Source organism: Fusarium falciforme, chromosome 1 (assembly GCF_026873545.1).
Source record: "Fusarium falciforme chromosome 1, complete sequence".
Taxonomy (NCBI): domain Eukaryota; kingdom Fungi; phylum Ascomycota; class Sordariomycetes; order Hypocreales; family Nectriaceae; genus Fusarium; species Fusarium falciforme.
This window is the reverse complement of record NC_070544.1, coordinates 2459662-2477535: the sequence shown is the minus strand read 5'-3', so window position 1 is coordinate 2477535 and position 17874 is coordinate 2459662. Positions and strand designations below refer to the sequence as shown.

The 17874-nt window shown below is 53.9% G+C and overlaps 6 protein-coding genes across 6 annotated transcripts; 3 read left to right on the top strand and 3 right to left on the bottom strand.

Annotated features, from left to right (window-relative positions):
• Positions 1-140: 140 nt before the first annotated feature.
• Positions 141-593, bottom strand: NCS54_00066100 (Complex III subunit 9; the record flags this gene model as incomplete). The annotated part of the gene is made up of 5 exons (XM_053146307.1): positions 141-200; positions 259-307; positions 371-436; positions 503-525; positions 591-593. The coding sequence occupies 5 exons, from the start codon at positions 591-593 to the stop codon at positions 141-143; spliced, it is 201 nt and encodes a 66-aa protein (XP_053002282.1).
• Positions 594-1105: 512 nt separating this feature from the next.
• On the bottom strand, positions 1106-4855 carry NCS54_00066000 (Calcium-transporting ATPase; the record flags this gene model as incomplete). The annotated part of the gene is made up of 5 exons (XM_053146306.1): positions 1106-1622; positions 1677-2065; positions 2118-2187; positions 2242-4140; positions 4191-4855. 5 exons carry the CDS (start codon positions 4853-4855, stop codon positions 1106-1108), a joined length of 3540 nt encoding a protein of 1179 aa, XP_053002281.1.
• A 2114-nt stretch (positions 4856-6969) lies between these two features.
• Positions 6970-7677, top strand: NCS54_00065900 (Mago-bind domain-containing protein; the record flags this gene model as incomplete). The annotated part of the gene is made up of 1 exon (XM_053146305.1): positions 6970-7677. Exon 1 carries the CDS (start codon positions 7078-7080, stop codon positions 7675-7677), a length of 600 nt encoding a protein of 199 aa, XP_053002280.1. The 5' UTR covers positions 6970-7077.
• A 936-nt stretch (positions 7678-8613) lies between these two features.
• NCS54_00065800 (Putative 26S protease subunit rpt4) lies at positions 8614-9972 on the top strand (the record flags this gene model as incomplete). The annotated part of the gene is made up of 4 exons (XM_053146304.1): positions 8614-8824; positions 8877-9263; positions 9320-9776; positions 9852-9972. 4 exons carry the CDS (start codon positions 8614-8616, stop codon positions 9970-9972), a joined length of 1176 nt encoding a protein of 391 aa, XP_053002279.1.
• Positions 9973-13120: 3148 nt separating this feature from the next.
• NCS54_00065700 (Glutamine--fructose-6-phosphate transaminase) lies at positions 13121-16080 on the top strand (the record flags this gene model as incomplete). Its single annotated transcript, XM_053146303.1, has 5 exons — positions 13121-13460; positions 13501-13639; positions 13697-13767; positions 13925-14156; positions 14289-16080. 5 exons carry the CDS (start codon positions 13121-13123, stop codon positions 16078-16080), a joined length of 2574 nt encoding a protein of 857 aa, XP_053002278.1.
• A 717-nt stretch (positions 16081-16797) lies between these two features.
• Positions 16798-17691, bottom strand: NCS54_00065600 (Proteasome subunit beta; the record flags this gene model as incomplete). Its single annotated transcript, XM_053146302.1, has 3 exons — positions 16798-17405; positions 17459-17606; positions 17662-17691. The coding sequence occupies 3 exons, from the start codon at positions 17689-17691 to the stop codon at positions 16798-16800; spliced, it is 786 nt and encodes a 261-aa protein (XP_053002277.1).
• Between the last annotated feature and the right edge of the window lie 183 nt (positions 17692-17874).

Here is a 17874-nt window from a genome sequence, read left to right as displayed (position 1 = left end):
AATGCCATCCAGGACATAGGGAAACGTTCATGTGTGAAATCCTGCCTCTAATTCTCCTCTAATTTGTACACGGCTACTGGCACAGAATCAATCCCTCGCCCGTTGCTCGATGGGTAATCACGTCGTCGGTCGGCCTCTCTTTATTCCTCATCCTCGTCGCCGCCCTCGATGAACTTGTGTCGGATGTCCTTCCATTGTCGCTGCAGCCACTGTTAGCAACCCAAATCTCTCTCATACTTGCCGTGATGCAAGACGTACGCCTCGGTTGTGGTTGTCCCAAACCTTGTCCATGACGTTGTTGAAGCCCCTGTATCGCAATCAGCATCTCTCGTTCCCGCTGGCCCGGCGGCGGGCGGAGAGCAGTCCTTACACCTCCCAGGCGAAGCCGGCAGTGAAGACGGTCGCGAGCATAAGGTAGTTGGTGGAGAACAGGCTCCTGTGAAGCAATTCGTATTAGCATCGGGCGTTGTCGGTCTCGTCGTCTCGTCGTCGGTGGACTTGCCTGTAGAGGGTGCTGGTGATGGCCTGTGAGGGTGCGCGATTAGCCGGTACGTTCGGCGGAGGGTGCTTAAAGGGTGCGAGGCACTTACCATCTTGGATATCGAGCGCAATTGAGCGTCTGGGACACGACTTCAAGTGGGTGATGGACGTCTGCGACCGGCAATTTGAGGCTTCGGTTGAAGGTTGGAGAGGGTCTAGAGATTGTCAGGCCAGGAAATTCGCGAAGTTCCGGGGACAGCTTTAGGTCGCTCCTGATTGGCTGCCTTCGCCAGCAATTCCGAGCCCCACTTTTCTCTCGGCTCTTCAGCATTCAACCTCAATTCGAAGCTATCGCCATCAACATTAACTTATAGTTAATTCTTCATCTTTGGTGAGAATCATAAAACCAATTGACTTAAAACGAAAACGACTATGTAAACAGAAATCTTTCTGCCTACGTGGCTTTGCTCGAAACTGCTACTTGAAGTCAAGAGTTACACATCACCTCGAGGTGTCACGCTCACTTCAGAATCAAAACAATATCTCCATGGGAAGATTAAACTGATTAATGTTTCCCTTGCGAGAAAAGCTAGTCTAATTAAGTTTCCAAGGCCCTTGCCTTGATCTACTTTTCAGCAACTTCAGACTCAGCTCCTTTCGCCTTGTCCTTCACCTCCTTCGTCCTTTCTTTTGTCTCCTGCGCCTTCTCCTGGGTCCTCTCCTTGTACCTACGCATTCTCTCTCGGAAACCAATGTGTTGCTGTACGCGAGGTCCACGGATGGAGCTCATGACACGCAGCGGCGGTCGTGCAAAGTCATCATCGTCAGACTCAAGAGACTTCTCAGAGGCCATCTCTTCAGCAGGAGGGGCCAGCCACCTCCTGTGGATGAAGCCAGGGAGACAAGCGGCAACCCACTCGTCAGGGCAAAGTCTAATGAGTGCGCCCCAGGGCAGAGAGATGGCTCCGAGTCCAATCGAAAGACCCCATTCCCTGCCGTTTAGACGCACAATCTCGAAGGCCTGATCACCGACAAAGATGATAAGGACCTGGCCTCCAACCATGATGATGTTGATAACGATAAAGAAGATGTTGCGGTGAAGGCCTTCAAAGATGTTCAACTTGTTGTCCAGTCGGCGGTTGCTATAGGCTTCAGTCAGTGAGTGTAAAACCTCACCCAGGTGTTGGACAACTTACTTGATTTCGTTGAAAATTTGCAGCCAAACAAAGGTATTGAAGACGAGGGTCTTCAGAGCCTTGGCGTCATGCTCGGAGTCATCGTACCAGCCAAGAAGTTTCTTACCACCAAAGTTCAGAACAAAGGTGATGGCAAGCTGGCAAATGGCCTGGCCGATGATCATTTTGGACATTCTCAAGGTGATGAGTGGGGCAGACTTTCGATCAGGCTTCCTGTCGAGAACACTACGAGTGGGAGGATCCGTTGCCAGAGCAAGTGCTGCGAAGGTGTCCATGATGAGATTGACCCAGAGCAGTTGCACAGCATTCAGGACAGACTCTTGCTTGCTGCTTGCCACTGCCGAGACGAAAGTCAATACCACAGCTGTGACGTTGACGGTCAATTGGAACTAGACGTCACCTAGTTAGCCAAGTCGAAGCTTGTTGAGATATCAAGCCTACCTGGAGGAACTTCTTGACTGAATCGTTGACAGCACGACCCCACATGAGACCCTTGACGATGGATGCAAAGCTAAATATTGTCAGTATTCAAGTCATTGCAAATCTCCAGAGACGGCTCACTCACTTGTCATCAAGCAGGATGATAGAGGATGCCTCCTTGGCAACCTCAGTGCCAGCAATACCCATCGAGAAACCAATATCCGCCATCTTCAGTGCGGGAGCGTCGTTGGTTCCATCGCCAGTGACAGCGACAGTCTCTCCAAGCTCCTTTAGAGTACGGACCAGAATCCTCTTATCCTCAGGACTTGAGCGAGCGAGGACCTGAAGATGCTTGACCTTCTGCTTGAGCTCCTCGGGTGGAAGTCTACGGAAGTCTGGGCCTTCCATCGCAATTCCACCCTCGTCGGGGCGGAAGATGCCACATTCAGAAGCGATAGCAGAGGCCGTCTGGATGTTGTCGCCAGTGACCATTCTCACAAACACACCGGCACGGCGGCAGTCCTTGAGGGCATCGATCACGGTCGGTCGCAGAGGGTCTTTGATACCATAGATGCCAATGAGGGTCATGTCCTTGTGAACAGCGTTGAAGTCGGCCTGGCTGGGGTTTTCCTTGGATACTGCTCCATCGGGTGGCCAGGACTCAAAGTCTCGGTATGAAGAGCCGATGGTCCGGAGCGTCTGCCCAGCATAGGAGCTGATGATCATGTTGAACATGTTACGATCTGCGTCTGTCAGGAGGACTGTGGTCGGCTCGCCTTGAGACACGTTTTCTAGGGTCTTGCTGCACTTCTCGAGGAGAATCTCAGAAGCACCTTTGACGTACACTCTGTACTTTCCATTGGCCAGCTTGACTACGACGGCACTGTACTTGTACTTGCTGTCGAAGGGGATCGTTTGGACCACCTGGGCAGAGGTCCTAATCTCTTGAACAGGGCCTGCTCCAAGGTGGTCTCGACAAAAGGTCAGAAGAGCAACCTCTGTCTTTGATCCGATAAAGGTCTTGACACCATCCTGCTCGCCTTCGAAGGCAGTCGAGTTGAGCACGTTGGACTGTGTGAGGATTTCCTTGACCTGCTGGCTGAGCCCGTTGGCAAACTCGGATTCCGACACATTGGGGATGGTGATGGCATCCTGGTCGATCTTCAACGACTTGTCCATGGGAGCATTAGTACCACCGAAGCTGGTGCTCTTGCCGAGAGTAGTGGCGACAACTGTCATCTTGTTCTGGGTGAGAGTTCCGGTCTTGTCAGAGCAGACAGTAGTGGCATTTCCCATGGTCTCGCAGGCCTTGAGGACACGGACAAGATTGTTATCACGAAGCATCTTGACAGTAGCAAAGCTAAGTGCCAGGGTGACGGCCAAGGGGAGACCTTCCGGGACAGCGACGACGACGACAGTGACAGAAACGATAAAGATCTTCATGAACTCCTGGCCCTTCTCAGAGGGAGTGCCGTGGTTGTTTGGGAGATGGGCGCAGAACTTGATGAAGAGGGCGATGAAGAGCAACAAGGCAGCACCAGCACCGAACTTGGCGATCCAGTCCGCGAGGATGTTGAGCTTCTTCTGGAGTGGTGTGTCCTCCTGCTCAGTACGCAATGCCATCGAGATGCGGCCATAGCTGGAGTTGACACCAACCGCGGTTACCAGGAATGTTCCGTTGCCCTCGTTGACCTTGCTTCCCGAGATGATGAAGGGGTCAAGCTTCTCAGCCTCTTTGGTGTCAAGCTTCTGAATGGCGTGGAATACATCGGCCGCTGGCGACTTCTTGAGAAGATCAGACTCTCCCGTGGCCGAGGACTCGTCACACTTGACGGCGCTGCCTTGGATGAAGATGCCATCAACTGGGACAATGTCTCCGGTGGCGAGATGCATCACATCTCCTACCATGACATCCGAGATAGATATCTCTTGCGATTTTCCAGAGCGGATAACATTTACCATGCGATCATTTGTCTTCTTGGTGAGTCGTGTGAATTGTCGCTGCATATGCCAATCATTGATGGTACCGACAAGCACGACAATACTGTTATCATCAGTTAACGCATCCCAGTTCTTGGCGATGGCCTGGCTTACACGATAGCAACTATGATAGCCACACCCTCAACCCACTCAACCTTGGGCTCGCCTTCTTTATGATCACCACCAAAAGTCTGGTACAGTCCCAGTGCTAAGGAGATGATGGCAGCGATAGTGAGGAGAATAAGAACTTTGTCGTTGTATGTTGTCCAGGCGATTTCGAGCAAGGACTTTGTCTTTTTCTCGGGGAGACGATTATCACGAAACACCTTCTTGCGGTCGCAAAAGATGCCTGTGGGATGGGGATCCTCTGGTGGAGGAATATGGACCGCAGCCTCTGTGGTGGCCTCTGGGACAGCATCTCCAGCCGTGCCATGTCTTGGGGTCCCCTCAGGCGCAACATCGTGAAAGGCAACCTCGCCATCGAGCGTCGACTCTTCAACACTGAGACCGGCATTTCGATCTGTCCTCAGGCCCTTCTCTAGGCCATCGATACCGCCAAGGGCATAAAAGGCGTTGAGGCTCTTTGGGTTGAGCAGCTTGGATAATTGACCCGGGCTGAAGGCGAATTTGTTGTGCTCAATCTTGAACATGTCCTCGGTGCCTGGATCCGGGGTCAGGGCATCCGAGGTATCCACCAGACTGGTCTTGGTCTTGGTATTGGGGGCCGCATGCCCGTGACCGGCCGTCTTGGCTTCTTGCGATGTATCGGGAGCCGTCATTCTTGGCAGCGATGACGGTGGAGGTATAGAATAGATGGTCGACGATCTCGGGGTGGGAGCTGTGTAACCAACACCAGCTTATAAGCCCATCGGTACTTTTCGTAAATAGCTTCGTAGCCGAATAACGTGATCATAAAAGGCACTGCCTTTGAATGAAGAGGTCTCCCCGTGTAGCTTGGGGGAGAGTCGGGAGAAATAGAAACAGAGTTGCGAAACGGGCGGTGGGATTCCTGTATTACACAGGGCAGACCCAACGGGGCAGGGTAGGTACTTGTTATGTACCGACTGTTTTTAAAGCAGGGACGCTTTTGGGCGTCTCTTAATATTACCCTTTAAACGATGCACCACCTGCAAGACGGGCATCAGGTGCACGTTGGCGCACGACGGGGCGTAGGGGGCAGCTGGGCCTTAATCTAGGCCGGGCTAACAAGAGACAGAGATTAAGCTTAATGAGTGTCATCAAGGGGCATGGGAGGCTTGATTGGCCTTTCATTAACTGGGGACAACGCCAGCGGAAGAGCATAGCGTGAGGCGGCAACGGTTGGTTGCCAGCAGAGACGGACAATCATGGGAGGACATGATGTCACACTATGATTCATTGCCTTGTTTTTACTCTTGTCGTTTGGTATTTGCAACAAACACAGAGACATGAACCCGTGTCAGAAGAGGGTGTTGATCACTGCGTGTGAGGGAGAGTGGCCTCGGTCAAAACTTGAAACTATCCAAGGGAGTGGGAGTAAGTGGGTGGCTTGAATAAACCTGACGGAATGCCTTGCCTAGTGAATGGACAGTAACGTACCGGACCAAGGCTCCATGTCACCGACTCCAGGGAAGCATTGACCCGTAGTGTCCCGCCCTGGATCCATCATCATTACCATAACCGAGCCCTTTCTTCCTCTCAAAGCTTGATTCAGGCACATTTTGCGTGGACTGTCGGCCTGCCACGTTCACCAACGCATGAGATGGTGACGGACCATCCCATTCTAATTGGACGATGTGACGTGTGAGTCTCCTCCAAAGTCCAAAGCATTGGCCAGTGCTGGCGATTTCGGGTAGGGGCTGCTCATCAAACACGGCAAGCCATCATCCCACTCTGTGGCAGGGATTCAGCCAGCCATGTATCAGCGAGAGTACGGAGTCGAGGGTACGAAATACCGTGTAGGGAGAAGAAGGAGGAGTGTGCCGTAATACTATTTCCGTATTACACCGCTTCGTGGGACCCATTGTCATGAATTTTACTTGCTTGTTTTGTCGGGCTGCCATATGCCTGACATCCATGCACCTGGAGGCCTTTGGGCTGACCAGAGATATGGATGGCACTATTCCTATGCGTTGGCCTGGGTGACTCAACCCAAGAACAACCCAAGCCGGTCTGTCAGTCTCGGTCGCAGAATAACCCCAGAATCAATGCAATGCCACTCCAAATAACACAATGAACGTCCTGCGTAACGTGGACGACGTTTTACGTGAGACGGGGACTTACAAACGGGGCGCCCCAAAGCAAGGAGGATCCAGTAAGCTACAGGGAGTAATCATCCAATAAGAAGCTCGGTGATTTTTACACTTTTGGTCAAACGATCTCATCTCAGCTCTCCCTCGCGTCGAGCCAAAGTCCAATAAGCTCATTCTGAGATCCATCGCCAGGGGTGCCATGTATTTCCGGCAGATGAGAACAAATGTTTCGAGAATAATAAAGGGAAAGCACTTTGTGCAAGGCCTGTCACATGAAATGTGTAAACATTTGTGTCATTCCCGTTGAATGTGTAACAGTTTATTATCAATTCCGTGGAATGCAGTCATCTTTGCGAGGTGCTCGTTTCTGTGCATCAAACAACAAGTAAAATGTCAAATACCTAAGCACACATAATATCACACTAGAATCACAATCAATGAGCAAAGTCATGGTCTTTTACGTAGATCTGGCAAGTACGCTTCTTACCTTGGTACAAAAACCATGCCTTACCACCCGCTTAAGAGAAGTCAGCCTCAGCTTGGAAGCAATTGTTCACCAGCCACGGTCAACTTGTGGCTCAGTCGAGCTTCACTCTCAGCCACATGCGACCCCTCCAACCCCTCCAAAACTCCAGGCTTCGAGCGCAAGTTCGCTCTGCTTTAGCTTGCCTCGGCACCTGCCGAACAAACCCCCCAAGCCCAACGACGATAATCACGTCCGAGTTTCCATCCTCCCGACAGACTCGCGCTTCCCTATCAGAAAAGAAAGAATGCCGTCTCAGCCCACAAACTCGGGCATCGTCACCGACGAGGCCAGCGGCGAGCGCGAAATCCCCCAGTCCGTCCGCGCCGATGGCAGCACCCGCAAGGCAATCAAGATCCGCCCCGGCTACCGCCCCGCGGAAGATGTCGAGGTCTACAAAAACCGCACCGCCGAGGCCTTCCGCGAGCGCGGCAAGAGGATCGGCATTCCCGGCGCCGCGGGGCTAAAGGACGAGAAGACTGAGCAGTCGTCGGCCGCCAGCAACAAGAACGCAAAGAGGCGCGAGGCTCGGAAGAAGGCCAAGGCTGCTACGGAAGGCGACGACGCAGCTGCTGCGGCGCAGGAGTCCAAACCTGAGGAAGTCGACCCCGAAGTTGAGCGCGAGAAGAAGGCACGCAATCTTAAGAAGAAGCTGAAGCAGGCCAAGGAGCTCAAGAACAAGAAGGAGGGCGGCGAGGCCCTGTTGCCCGAGCAAATCGCCAAGGTCATCAAGATCAACGAGTTGATCCGAGAGTTGGACGCCCTCGGCTTCGATGCCGAGGGAGAGCCAAAGGCAGCCTCAGATGCCGCGGCTCCTGCCGAGGGTGAGGACGGCGACAAGGAGTGATGGAGCCTGTCGTCTATTTCGCTGTTAGACGAAGAATCTTGGACAAATACTCGAGCCTGTTGGGCGCAACCCCCGCCCCAGAGACAACTTCATGGAGAACTTCCTCGGTGCGGTTCAACGCACCCACGACAGCTCACATCCGTCTCGAGCCGCCAACTCTGATGAGATTGGAAACAAACATGCGACCCGGAGCACGCCACTGTCCAATAGAACCCCAGATTGCAGAGTCTAATGATGCCGGACTTGTCGTTAAGGTCACCATTGATTATTCTGCGTCATGGAGTTGGGTCCTCGAGGCACGATCGCCCTCGGCTGTTTATCGGGCCAGTATGACGAGCTGCCATCCTGGAGACTTCACGCTCTGTGGTGGTAAAGGGGGGCCGTTTTGAATTGGGGGTCTTGTATAGCATGTATAATGGTTTCGTAGTATTTAGTATGGTCCTCTGCCATATACTTCGAACAAGGATTGCATAGATGCTCAATCAATCATGTGCCTAAGGTACTATATGTGTCCTAGATTGTCATATTCCCACATCCTCTTTCTCAGTGCCAACGACCAAAACCTGGCAATTTAGAATCAATTATCCCTTCAGCCCGTGTCTTAACAGATAGGAATAGGTAGCCATTCTTTGGACGCCCTCGAATGTCATGATTGTTATACAGGGTAGGCAACTTCACGATTAGATCTACCCAAAAGCACGGTTCAAGTTCCGAGATTCTGCCGGGCCAAGCTGCCCTGTTGACCTGCAGGGGTTAGCGGAAGGCTCCAGCTGGTGAGGTAAGCTCTCCATCTGCCATGAGCAACCACCTTGGCCAGCCAAACACAACACCTCCCCATTCACCAAGCAACTAACCTCCCAATACCCGACTCGCGAGCCCCTTCAGCCATACCCGAAAGCTCTCAGCATTTAAATCGTCCGATTTACGTTTGCGACCATGACCGCAGAGGAAGAGCGCCAAGCCGCCCTCAACTCGTACCGGGCGAGGCTCCTCGAGTCTCGAGAGTGGGAGGCCAAGCTCAAGAGCCTACGCCTGGAGATCAAGGACATGCAAAGGGAGTTTGACAGGACCGAGGACAACATCAAGGCACTTCAGAGCGTGGGACAGATTATTGGCGAGGTCCTAAAACAGCTCGACGATGAACGATGTGAGACGGCGAGGCGAATCAACGAGGGAGACGAAAGCTAATCGTTCTGCAGTCATCGTCAAGGCCTCCTCCGGACCACGATATGTCGTCGGCTGCAGATCAAAGGTCGACAAGGTGAAGCTGAAGCAAGGTACCCGTGTTGCCCTCGATATGACGACACTCACGATCATGCGAATGCTTCCCCGCGAGGTCGATCCCCTGGTGTACAACATGTCGTTGGAGGACCCCGGTCAAGTGAGCTTTGCCGGTATCGGTGGACTCAACGATCAGATCCGAGAGCTGCGAGAGGTCATTGAGCTTCCCCTCAAGAACCCCGAGTTGTTCTTGCGAGTAGGCATCAAGCCTCCCAAGGGTGTCTTGCTCTATGGACCTCCTGGAACAGGCAAGACTCTTCTGGCACGAGCAGTCGCAAGCAGTCTGGAGACAAACTTCCTGAAAGGTACGGTTTCTACAACCAAATCTCGTGTTGCGCACCCCGAACTAACAACGAGTTAGTCGTCTCCTCCGCCATTGTCGACAAGTACATTGGTGAGTCGGCGCGACTCATCCGCGAGATGTTCGGATATGCCAAGGAGCACGAGCCCTGCATCATCTTCATGGACGAGATTGACGCCATCGGTGGACGACGATTCTCTGAGGGTACAAGTGCCGATCGTGAAATCCAGCGAACACTGATGGAGCTGCTCAACCAGCTTGACGGTTTCGACTACCTGGGCAAGACCAAGATCATCATGGCTACCAACAGACCTGACACGCTGGACCCCGCTCTGCTCCGTGCTGGTCGTCTGGACCGAAAGATTGAGATCCCGCTGCCCAACGAGGTCGGGCGACTCGAGATTCTCAAGATTCACTCGCAAAGCGTCGTGGTTGATGGTGACATTGACTTTGAGAGTGTGGTCAAGATGAGCGACGGACTGAACGGTGCTGACTTGCGAAACGTGGTTACTGAAGCGTAAGCACTCCCTCTTCTCCAACCAGGAGCTCATATGAAACCACGTTGGAATCGAATTGCTGACACACAGAACAGTGGCCTGTTTGCCATCAAGGATTATCGGGAATCAATCAACCAAGATGACTTCAACAAGGCGGTTCGCAAGGTGGCCGAGGCCAAGAAGCTCGAGGGTAAGCTCGAGTATCAGAAGCTGTAAGCAGGGAAGGGAGTACGGCACGCCAAGATGAATATGATACTACGGCGAGGAGAAACTCCACGGATGATGGAGGTTGAAGGATACAGGGTCGCTGGGTAATCAATCCACCAATACTGAACTGGACTGGACTGTACAATAGAGTCAGGGCCGGCGGCTATAGATTGGCTCAGCCCTAGAAGCAGGAATGCACATGGCGTCTCGGAAGAACAACCGTTGGATAAACGATTACGGTCGGGGATGTGATGTGATAGGACATGGGGAGCGTCAGATCCCCGAGATCCATGTCCGTGTAAGCAGCCAAGCAGCCAGACGTTTCGTCCTGTCAGCGAGCAACGGAGCATCCCCACTCGAGTTCGCAAGGCTGAATTCTCGCATGCGAGATTTCCGCCCCCAGTCAGCTCACGGCCGGCCGAGGGTGCTGAACGCGGTTTACTGCTGAGCGCCATGAGAGAGACGGGAGAAAAGGGCGCGCATCAGGACCCGTCTAGAACACCAACCGAGTAATGTCGACGGCTCTCTTTAGCTTAGGGCTGAGCATCTTTCGCACCGGCTAAGGGTCAAGCCACGCCTGTGAGCGGTCTGTGTCAAGCTTGGCTCAGTTCGTGCGGTGCTTACAGCGCCTGGCGAGTTATTTCTGTGAGTTGAGGGTGCCGCGGTTTAAGGCTAGCCCAGGACTATCGTGAAAGAGGCATCTTGATAGCGAGCTGTATCATTAGGTAGTTATCAACTCTGGCGTTTGGCGTTTGTTTGGGTTCTCCAGCCTCTAACTCCTAAACAAGCAACAGCCGCAGCAACGCGCGGGGCCCTGTCCTTGGCTGGGGCTGACACCCACTTGATCATTTGCTTGATGACGGGAGTCAGCTCAGCGGGGACTTGCACGCCCCCTTTTTCGGGCAACGTGGCTGATGTGAGAGAGCTGGATGGCTGGTTGCGGCCCGCTGCTGGCGGTTGATGAATGGTGAATGGCTCTTTTCCTCGCCGTTGTTTCTTTGTGAGGAGTGTAATCTAAACCAACGTCAGGGACAAGACCAGAGAGTATGACGTCGGATGGTGGCACCACAAGGCGAGACAATTGAGCCAACAATAGCAACGACGGTAGAACGGCAAGGTCTAGAGTCCGGCAGAGAAAAGCAAAGTTCTTCCGAGGAATGCTGGAGATGGAGAATAAGAACCGCATCCGTATCCCCATTGCCAACGCCGCCCGCGCTTGCGCTTGGCTTTGCTTGAGAAGGGGAGGAACGCCGAGCGGAACTGGCGCTAGGAGTGCTATTCTTGGAGGCTTTTCATTTGTAGGGGAGCCCGGAGGCGGCGATTGAGGCTGTGAGAAGAATAGAGACCCACGACCTGGGGACGATCTGGCGCCATGTCCACCGCCCCAGAGGACGGTTTTGGTGGCTGCCCCTGGGGATCCTGTCTTGTCTCTCTCTGGGTGACGTTTTTGTCTCGGGGGCGAGGGTCAGGGGCCTGCGTCTTGGTCAACGCAGGGGATCTGCCAGTGCCGAGAGAAGAGAGTGGGACACTGGTGCTAAGAGGTCCGAGCCTGGAGAAATACGAACGAGAATGACGACGTTTGTGTGTCCAGAGCCGGGCAGGATCGGGTGACACAAATACCGGCTCAAGTCCAGGGGTGAGCTTCGCCACAGGATGCATGCTTTATTTTAGTAGAAGCTATTCCTGTAGTGATAAGGAACACGCGAGGTTGAGAGCTCGTATGGAGGAGCAGATCTTTGGTTCGTGATGGTTGTTGAGATCCGGTTTCTTGGTGGAGAGGCGTCCTGGAGAAGCGAGATGCAAGTTTCCGGTGCGTGCCTGACGGAGGCTTTGCCGTAGCGGCGGGACAAGGGCTCGGGGACCCCGTGCGGCTGGTGATGTGGTGGTGGTGATGATGCACCTGGCTGTTGTTGATGATGATAGGTGATAGACTGCATGCGGGCACGCATCAGTAGGGTAGTATTGAGACAAAGCTTGAGGCGAGTGTTTCGGCAAACAATTGGGCTCGACTGATGTTTCTTTGCCCCCCGGAGCAAACGTTTAGCAGGTGTCCTGGAGGCATGATTCCGTACAGTACAGTACCATCAAGCTTTCAAAAGGCGCGTCCCGCGAACGAATGGCGAAATTGGGTTTGCCATGACGGGCTACCGTGTGGGCGGCTCGGCGAGATGCGTTGCCGTGACAAAAGCTTTCATGATGCGAAGCTAGAGCTGTCTTTTTTCTGCAGACCCATGAACTCGGCCTGGCACCGCCCACCGAGCCATGATGGAGCTAGCGTCGACGAGGCAAGACCCGAAGTGGTATTCTTAGAAGCATGGAAACATGCTGGCCGCGGTTGGTGGCCCTTTGCGATTACCTACTCGAGTGTAAGAGGTAAGTAATAGAGTGGTGGCTAAGATTGAGCCAGAGCCCCATCTGGACCCTTATGCAACCATGAATGATGGCTGACCTTGGCTTCCATCACGTTCTGACTCGCCCATCGACGACACGGGAGAGCCACGACCACGATAACACTGGGGGCACTCTTGTGCTCTGATGAGATGCAGTGCAATGAGGATAACAACGGCCAATGGGCGAGTGATTGTTGGTAGCAGCAGCATAGAGTCGACTCAACTCAAAACACCCGATGGCGGAATATCCCTGAGCCATCTCAAACTGGTGAGCCGCCCGGCTTGAGAAGGGGGGGGCCACACCCCCCACAGACGTTTATCACTACGGCCAGAGACAGCTCTAGCTCTCTCTGTCTGGCCTGCTTGACCTGTCAGCTTTCAATCATCAATAGTCAGGAAGATAGGAATGTTTTGGAACCTACTGGTCGGGGACCGGTCAACTCACTCTGGTAGTCAGCCTGGACAAACAAATCAACAATCGAAGAATCCCTCTCTTTCTCGCCCCTAGAAAGGGCTGGCAAGCCATCTGCAGCCCCTGTCAAGCACACACCCCTCCACTCCCCTCCCACTGTCATCCGCAACCCCACTCTGCCCACTTGCTAAGGGTGAGAGACGCAGGAGCCTGCTCCTCGGGTTTCTGAGGCGGGCTAGAAGCTAGAGTCCGAAAGGTAAGAGAGGGAGGGGAGGACATGTTTCGTTGCTGAGGTCCAGGCACTTCCATTGGAGGCAACTGGAAGCAACAGGGCCAGGGCCGTACCTACCTCACCATGGATACTCCACATTGGGAAGCTGGGGCCAAGCCTCTCATGGATACCGCTACTGCTGCTGCTACTGTACAGCACCTACCGCTTTGCCCGCCATTCTCAGTCCTGACCACCAAACGACTACATATACAACAAGCTCTCCCCCGTCAGCTTTCCCTTCTTCCCTCCTCCTCTCCTCTCCTCTCTCCTCTCATACCATACATTCTGCTTCGTGATACCCCCTTTCAACTGATCCGCCTGTTCTCCCGCTCTGCTCTGCGCTTCGCTCTCCACCCCGACCGCCCTTTCAACCCGAACCCCATTGCGAACGTCTTCCTCCCGCACAGAGCTCAGTCAAGATGTGGTAAGGGAGCTTCCCCGTCACCGCTTTTGTTGCCGCCTAGCTCTATCCTCCCCCTCTCCGCCGTCGCCCGCCGCCTACTGCGTTTTCACCGACTCTTGCCTCCGAGAGATGCAACATGAGACGGAGGGAATGGTCATGATGGCCATGGGCGAAGCGGAAAGATGGAGATGGAGCTGGCGGTCAATGGAAGGGCCCAATTGACAAGAATACGATGGCTAATTGCACTCGACTTGCAGTGGCATTTTTGGATACATCAACTACCTGGTGGAAAAGGACCGCAAGTTCATCCTCGACACTCTGATCAACGGTCAGTGCTCCCACGTTGCCCCCCTTCCCCTCCTCAGCTGCCCCTCTTCACAACGTCAAACGCCCCCTCGGCCGCCCCTTCATCAACCATTCCCCGCCCCGCCAGTCAATGGTGAGACGACACAAGCTTCGTATTGCTGACATAACCTGTCCAACAGGTCTGTCCCGTCTTGAGTATCGAGGATATGACTCGGCCGGTCTAGCCATCGATGGCGACAAGAAGAAGGAGGTCCTGGCCTTCAAGGAGGTTGGCAAGGTTGCCAAGCTCAAGAAGCTCGTCGATGAGTCGGACATCGACCTTGAGAAGATCTTTGATTCACACGCCGGTATTGCCCACACCCGATGGGCCACCCACGGTCCTCCCTCCACCATCAACTGCCACCCTCACCGGTACGTTTTTAGCCTGCAAATCTTGCCCTGATTTAGACGCGGTGTTGGTTCCCGTTTTTGAAACTTGGAACTGGCGCTGGATTGGGTGCGCCTGGAGACATCTTTTGCTGACCTGTTTTCCCCTGAATGCAGATCCGACCCCAGCTGGGAGTTCACCGTCGTCCACAACGGTATCATCACTAACTACAAGGAGCTGAAGACCCTCCTCTCGGCCAAGGGCTTCAAGTTCGAGACTGACACCGACACCGAGTGCATTGCCAAGCTCACCAAGTACATCCACGACCAGCACCCCCAGATCGGCTTCACCGACCTGGCCAAGGCTGTCATCCAGGAGCTCGAGGGTGCTTACGGTCTTCTCATCAAGTCCGTCCACTACCCCCATGAGGTCATTGCCGCCCGCAAGGGTTCTCCCCTTGTCATTGGTGTCAAGACCCAGCGCCGCATGAAGGTCGACTTTGTCGATGTCGAGTACTCTGATGAGAACGCTGCCCTCCCCGCTGAGGCTGCCGCCCAGAACGTCGCTATCAAGAAGAACGATCTTCTTGTCCCTGATGCCGGCCTTGGCGCCGCTGACAAGTCTCTTCTGCACCGATCTCAGTCTCGTGCCTTCATGACCGATGATGGCATGCCCATGCCCACTGAGTTCTTCCTCTCCTCCGACCCCTCGGCCATCGTCGAGCACACCAAGAAGGTTATGTACCTTGAGGACGACGATATTGCCCACATCCACGAGGGCTCCCTCAACATTCACCGTCTCAAGAAGGCCGACGGTAGCTCCAACGTCCGAACCATCCAGACCCTGGAGCTCGAGCTTCAGGAGATCATGAAGGGCAAGTTTGACCACTTCATGCAGAAGGAGATTTTCGAGCAGCCCGAGTCGGTGGTCAACACTATGCGTGGTCGCCTCGACATCGCCAACAAGACCGTCACCCTTGGTGGTCTTCGCTCTTACATCTCTACCATCCGCCGATGCCGCCGCATCATTTTCATTGCTTGCGGTACCAGCTACCACTCTTGCATGGCTGTCCGCGGTATCTTTGAGGAGCTTGCTGAGATCCCCATCGCCGTTGAGCTGGCTTCGGATTTCCTTGATCGACAGGCCCCCGTCTTCCGTGACGACACCTGCGTCTTCGTCTCCCAGTCTGGTGAGACTGCTGACTCCCTCATGGCCCTCCGTTACTGCTTGGAGCGTGGTGCCCTGACCGTCGGTATCGTCAACGTTGTCGGTTCCTCCATCTCTCTCCTCACCCACTGCGGTGTCCACGTCAACGCCGGCCCTGAGATCGGTGTCGCTTCCACCAAGGCCTACACATCTCAGTTCATCGCCATGGTCATGTTCGCTCTGTCTCTTAGTGAGGACCGTGCGTCCAAGAAGGCCCGTCGCGAGGAGATCATGGAGGGTCTCGCCAACGTCTCGGATCAGATCAAGTCGATCCTCGAGCTTGACTCCTCCATCAAGGCTCTGTGCGAGAAGACCTTCAAGGATCAGAAGTCTCTTCTTCTTCTCGGCCGTGGCAGCCAGTTCTCCACTGCCCTTGAGGGTGCCCTGAAGATTAAGGAAATCTCATACCTCCACTGCGAGGCCGTCATGTCTGGTGAGCTGAAGCACGGTGTGCTGGCTCTGGTTGACGAGAACCTCCCCATCATCATGATCCTCACCCGCGACGACCTCTTCAAGAAGTCGCTTAACGCCTACCAGCAGGTCATTGCTCGTGGCGGTAAGCCCATTGTCATCTGCAATCCCGATGACGAGGAGTTCAAGGCCTCCGAGGCTGAGAAGATCGAGATCCCCAAGACTGTTGACGTCCTCCAGGGTCTTCTCAACGTCATCCCCCTGCAGCTCATCGCCTACTGGCTGGCCGTGCTCGAGGGCCTCAACGTCGACTTCCCTCGCAACCTGGCTAAGTCGGTCACTGTCGAGTAAGGTGCTTGCCGTCAATTGATGGGTTTGATGGGCGGTATAGAGCAGTACCGCGCGTGGCTGCTTAGGTACCTAGTTCGTCGCGCTGGTGCGCATGAGGTTTATGATGACATTTGGAGTTGGTTTCCGGACAAAACTGGGCTTGCGTTGACATGGATAATCAAGTCTCTTTTTGCCTGCCTTGCTTGGTTGCATGAGATACATGTTTGACACAATGAATGGAGAAAATGGGAGGAAGGCCAGGGATCCGGCTGGTTAGGTTAGATGGGTAAAGACGACAGGCAGTCGACCTGTTTTATGATAAGCTAGCTGTAGGCAACGTAATCATGAAGATATTGAGAATGAAGAAAGATCCAACAAGGCATGAAGTTCCTGTTATTTGTACGTTGTTACATGCTTCTACTAATGGGGCACTGGAATAAAAGAACACCTCCAACCTTTTTGTTGGTTTGTGGTTTCTTCTAGCTAAGGATAGTCTAATATCCGAGAAGAATGCTATAAATTCATCTCCGTACCTTACTACTTCTTACCTTAGCAAAGTCATGAGATTTATCTAAAATACAGGTCATTATTCGCTGGGTACGACTGTACTCAAGCAAAGAAAACAAGTGCACATGGACAGGAGAAGCTCTCTATACGTGTATTGTTTGTATTACAACTGTGACTTGGCCTGCGCCACATATCAATTCCTGCGCCACTCGTCCATCTATTTCCTTGGTTCTAGACGGTCTGTGTACCGTATCCTCTAATCCGTTCGGCGAATGCCCAGCTCTGGGCCTCGAGCTTCAGGTCATCGGTAATCTCGACACCATCCTTGGTGACGATGGCCAAGGAGTATGAGTCCAGGCTGCGGGCGTCGCGGTAAAATAGCACCTTCATACACTCCTTGATAATGGAGACAGCTCCGTCCTTGTCGAGATTCTGAGCAGCCTCCTCATCGGGGACGTGGCGGCGCATGATGGGCTGGGCGAGCATTGCGCCGAAACCGGTGGCCAAGCTGGGGGAGCTGTAGGTGCTGCCGAGAAGGTCGGCAGCGGCGAGGAAGGGCTTGTCGTCGTCGTCGAGGCCAGCCACGAGGAGGTGGTTCCACAGAGGGTCGAACTTGGAGCGGCGACGGTAGAGAAGCTTGGCGAGGTAGCGGTGGAGGTTGGCGGCGTTGAGGCGCGGGGCGTCAGGGGAGGTGTAGGCCTCATCGAGGGAGAGCTCGATGAGATGGCGGTCGAGGTACTGCATATCGGAGATGTCACCGCTGAAGCCCACGACCGACGAGTCGGCGAAGGAGCGGAGTCGCTTGACGTCGGTGAAGCGGGCGAGGGATCCGTACGAAGCTGTGGAAGGATGGTTAGCTATGAATGTTGATGGAGGAGGAACAATGACGGACCTAGGTTGTCGGCGGCCATGACGACGCCGTTCTTGAACTTGACGGCGATGACGGAGGTACCAGTGACGATGGGCTGCTGGGTGTTTTGCTTGGGGCCGTTCTCGCCCATGTAGGAAGCATCATAAGCACCATAGACATCGTCTCTGGGCTGGACAGTAGTTAGCACATGGCCTAGAGGAGAGGTACAATGTGAAGAGACATACACGACCCCAAGCTTGCGGACGGTGATCCATGGGTTCTGTGGTTGAGGATGGAGAGGAAAGAGAGTTGCGTGGTCGTCGTCGAGGAAGCTAGAATGGAGAAATTAAATGAGATGGCTTGCGACGGATATCGTTCCGATAGCAAAGCCTGATGCTGTTGGTGATGATGGGAGGTTGTTAGGTGGGTAGGTACTTGCTGGATTGACCTTCACTGTC